Source organism: Phytophthora parasitica (genome assembly GCF_000247585.1).
Source record: "Phytophthora parasitica INRA-310 unplaced genomic scaffold supercont2.72, whole genome shotgun sequence".
NCBI lineage: Eukaryota > Oomycota > Peronosporomycetes > Peronosporales > Peronosporaceae > Phytophthora > Phytophthora nicotianae.
Genome location: NW_008649058.1, coordinates 7,218 through 10,033, shown reverse-complemented (window position 1 = coordinate 10,033; position 2,816 = coordinate 7,218). Strand labels below are relative to the sequence as shown.

At 47.0% G+C, this 2,816-nt stretch overlaps 1 protein-coding gene across 1 annotated transcript; it reads right to left on the bottom strand.

The window, feature by feature from the left end:
* Positions 1-757: 757 nt before the first annotated feature.
* On the bottom strand, positions 758-1,091 carry PPTG_17758 (hypothetical protein; the record flags this gene model as incomplete). The annotated part of the gene is made up of 3 exons (XM_008915540.1): positions 758-770; positions 841-1,010; positions 1,068-1,091. The coding sequence occupies 3 exons, from the start codon at positions 1,089-1,091 to the stop codon at positions 758-760; spliced, it is 207 nt and encodes a 68-aa protein (XP_008913788.1).
* Positions 1,092-2,816: the final 1,725 nt, after the last annotated feature.

The following is a 2,816-nucleotide window of genomic DNA, read 5'->3' as shown; positions in this document are numbered from 1 at the left end:
ATCAGAAATTTGCGCTTACGACCTCTGGCACAATATCTACCACCCAGTTGATTATACAGTCCGTGAAGGAAAAAAAAGTACATAAAACCTAGAATACCCAGGCATCAGCTGGCCTCTCTAATATATATCAGATTTCCCACTCTGTCTCACCAGTGTTGGATTGTGCCGCGACTTTATAACAAGCCGCGATTTGTTTTAAATCCGGACGGTTGCAAGTGCTCCTTCGTATTATCCGGACGATTCCGGACAGTCGCTCTCCCGAGAAGGCTATGGATGGAATCCAGATTCCATCCAACCTGCAAGGTCTTCTCAGCGGAACCAACGGCCTTCTTCATGACTAAAAAGCAGACAGACCAAGAAGAGGAAGGGAAGCAAATGAGCGATTCAGTCTTGAAGCAAACCGGATAAAGAAGATAAACGGTCGACAATACCTCCTTAGCTCTCACGCTGGACTTGCTCTCGCTGCCGGACTCGCCGCTCTTGGTGCTCGTGTCCTCGGTGCTGGCGTCGCACTCGCAGCTGGACTTGCTCTCTCTGCCCGACTCGCCCTCAAATATCGCGACCAACGCATGATTGGTGAAGTGTTCACGCCCTGTTGTCGAAGCAACATTGATTCGAGAAATTGAAACCACTTATCAGGCAAACGTACAAGCAATTCAAGGCTATTACTGAAATTACGACATGTAAGGGACCAAAACAAACGTCTTGTCCGAAGAGAAAAGTGTCTTGAGGCTGAACTTTTGGCCGCGGACACCGGTCAACCTTGTCTCCTGGGGGAAGGATGGATCGTTAGTCCGAGGAAATTCTCTTTTATCTGGCAGTGGGATGACCTCATCGAACCCGTTGTATACGGGCTCATCGACTTCTCGGTTTTGCTCATCTTCAGATGCTTCATAGTCACTCTCTTCGTCGAAGTTGCCGTCCCAATCTGAGGATTCTTCACCAGGGACATCAAACACGCTCTGCCAGTACTCGGGGGTATCAAGCCCAGGTATTTTCTTGGTGCTCGACTAAATGATTTTCCTCAGCTTCCTCCATGGTAACAGCTGGGGTCGCGTCACAATTACCAAATTGCTTTCTTTCAGTGGCATCAACAATACGTTTGAGCTCCATGGACTCCATCCCTTCCGTTTCTACTCTGTCGAGGTTTCGAACTGCTTGACGAACAAGGGAAAACTTGCGCGCTTTTTCGGGGTTCATCCTATTCCGCTTTGCAGTATGAATCGCAGCCAGCTCGCAGAAATATCGTTCACAGGTTGCAGTGTTAACGGCGATTGAAAGAATCACTGCCGCAAGCTTCGGTAGTTTTGACTCGCGTTTGACGTCTGCTGCAAAGCTCCAGAATTGCCCGACGTCTCCATTAAAGCGAACTAGTGCCTGATCAACGAAACTACCGCGATACCACTAGTGAAAGTCAACTAGCAAGCTCTCAATATCCTCCTCATCGTTTTTAGCGATGTACCGGCGATAAAAGTAAATGCCGTATCCACATAGTCTCTCTGGAAGACGCAGTTGAGGCTCTACCTAATGTATTGCGACGGCAACACAATCGTGACGAGGATGTAAGAATAGTGCTAACAGTATCAAAGGCTGCTCGCACTTCAGCAATTGTTCCTCCACAGGCGCCACTAAATCCAAATTGACCAAGTTTCCCAAAAATCCACGATATATGTCTCGGAAAGAGACAATTACATCTGCAAGCGTGTTCTCATCGCGCCCTAACTTGTAGGAAACGTTTGAGAGAGGTCTGATAACTTCTTCGGCAGATTTTAAGTTCTCCCAGAAATTTGTATCACCAAAAATCTTGAGACCTTCTGGAAACTCGGGGTCATCGATGTACCTAACCGAAAATTGGTGAAGTGCATTTCTAACACGCAAGAGGGGTGCAAAGCAGCCTTGCATACTATTCCAACGTGTTTCACAGAGATTGATAAAGCCCAATTGCTTGCCATAAATAGCCAAAATTACGGCTTGAGCACGAACCAGCCACTTCGACGACGATCCATTCAGTGTCGCAGTCGCGAGCGATGCTTTCTTCGTCAGTATTTTAAAAGCCGAGTTTAAAACAGCTTTCACCAAGTTATTTATATCCTGCGCAAAGCAATGAATAAACGCAATACGCGGGCACCGGAGCGCTAGAATGCAGCGCGCCCGGCGACATTGACCGGCATCATCACTTACAACAGCACCGGTTTCCCAGCCCTTTTCAGTTACGTTCTCCATCACATTTTCCATTTGCTCGCCGATCGCAACACCATCATGCCTTGGCCCAGTCTTAAATAGGCCAAAAGTCAAGATAGTACCAAGTAAAGCTAACATACACCCAAGTAAGTGCATTTTAGCAACGTTTTGCCAAACATCCGACAAAAAGTTAACGCGTCCACCACTGAACTCCATTCGGTTTCTTAGAGCAGCATGCTGCTCTTCTTCTTCGACTTGGTTGTACTTTTCCAAAATCTTCCCCATTTCTTTTCTCTTCGGTAGAGCAGTAGTACAGGCTCTTTTCAGAAAAGTAAAAAGACGTATAGTAGATCCTTTCTCAATAAATCGATCGAGCAGGCAGTTGTCGGCTTGAAACTGGATAAGAAGACGCTCGAATTCTTCATGTTTGTCTTCCGTGAATACAGTGTCAACGTATTCGCGAATGAAGCGCTGGCGCTTGTCGGAACTAGCCGAAGATGCTACTTCTCGTTGATTTTCTTGGTCCACTTGGCGCTTGAAACCGTTAATCACACTGTGGGAAACCTGGGTAGCTTGAGGAGGCTGTACTTGGCCACTCTTGACAGCCTCTAGGTAAAATGTACAGGACTTAAGGT